Source organism: Aptenodytes forsteri, unplaced genomic scaffold, assembly GCF_000699145.1.
Source record: "Aptenodytes forsteri isolate BGI_AS27 unplaced genomic scaffold, ASM69914v1 Scaffold212, whole genome shotgun sequence".
Classification (NCBI taxonomy): Eukaryota; Metazoa; Chordata; class Aves; order Sphenisciformes; family Spheniscidae; genus Aptenodytes; species Aptenodytes forsteri.
In genome coordinates, this window is record NW_008795487.1 from 1,364,754 (window position 1) to 1,365,919 (window position 1,166).

The 1,166-nt window shown below is 35.8% G+C and overlaps 1 protein-coding gene across 1 annotated transcript in view; it reads right to left on the bottom strand.

The window, feature by feature from the left end:
* Positions 1–319: 319 nt before the first annotated feature.
* Positions 320–1,166, bottom strand: part of OCA2 (OCA2 melanosomal transmembrane protein) — a 184,428-nt gene continuing 183,581 nt past the window's right edge. The window contains exon 23 of the mRNA XM_009281338.2: positions 320–407. Coding sequence (XP_009279613.1) covers positions 320–407 — 88 coding nt within the window. The remainder of the gene's footprint in view (positions 408–1,166) is intronic.

A 1,166-nucleotide genomic window follows, 5' to 3' on the forward strand; every position in this document is an offset into this window, starting at 1 on the left:
TCGTCTGTGACTATATTCAGATTGTGCCAATACAAACTTTCAGGCACAACATATTCCCTTGTGATGGTGCCTTTTCACCTGCACAATAATTGTATTCATAATAAAATATATGGATTCTTTTAATTTTGATTGTCTAGTTCTGCAAATTGTTCACAAAACAGAAGGTTAAGAATGACCAAACCTGATGCTGACAATCATTTTGATTGATACCATATGTTGGGGTTTTACACATCTTTCTCCTTTTATATGTGTTCTTAGTGTTCTGATACATAAACTAAATGAAACAGAAAGCTTCTTTGAGTCTTGAAAGTATAAATTACTATGAGTTCCAACCTACTACGACATGAGCAACAAGAAGATAGCACATCCCGATGGTACAGGACACAATCATCATGGGGAAACCTAACCTGAAACAACAATAAAATAAAGGAAAGATCAATAAGGATACAATAGTTTGTTCTCCAAGCAATTTATGAAAAGGAAATTTAAGTTATCCTACTCATTCCAAGCCCTGAATATTCTTATAGCAGTGCCAAAAGCATGGATGAACTGCAAGTATGACAATGTCTAGGAGTCTAATATTCAAGCTCACATTTCTGCTTCTGGCCTACTTAAGAGATAGGTGGTCAAAATTGGCATAATTTCATTGGTTTCAGGGCTTCTCTTCCCATTTAATTTGTCACAGAATCTGGCATGCCTTGTTGTTTTGGTTTTTTTTTTCCCCAGGCAATATGCAATTATACAGGTAAAATAACAATTCTTACAAAGTATGCAGCATTAGAATAGATTATCCAGTGTGTATCATTTCAGATTAGGTGTGTAACTGCAGTGTGGCACTTTATAACTTCATCTATGGCTGAAACTCATTAAATTGTTTCCCTGTTGATCTGTAGTTACATACAGCTAGTATTCCTCTTCTGTACCTCTCACCAGGTTTAACAGACTTGAACGGACTGTTGGAAATAAACACCAGGCAGCTGTAAAAGTGCTAAAACTTTGTTATTCTATCAAAACAGCTATTTGTTTTTCACCGCAGACTAAGCTTTTCAGACAACACCCAGATTTTATACCTTTCTTTAGACTGACAAACACAGGCAGCAGAGACAGACAACTGGACAGGATCATAGAATCATAGAATCATTGAGGTTGGAAAAGACCTCTAAGAT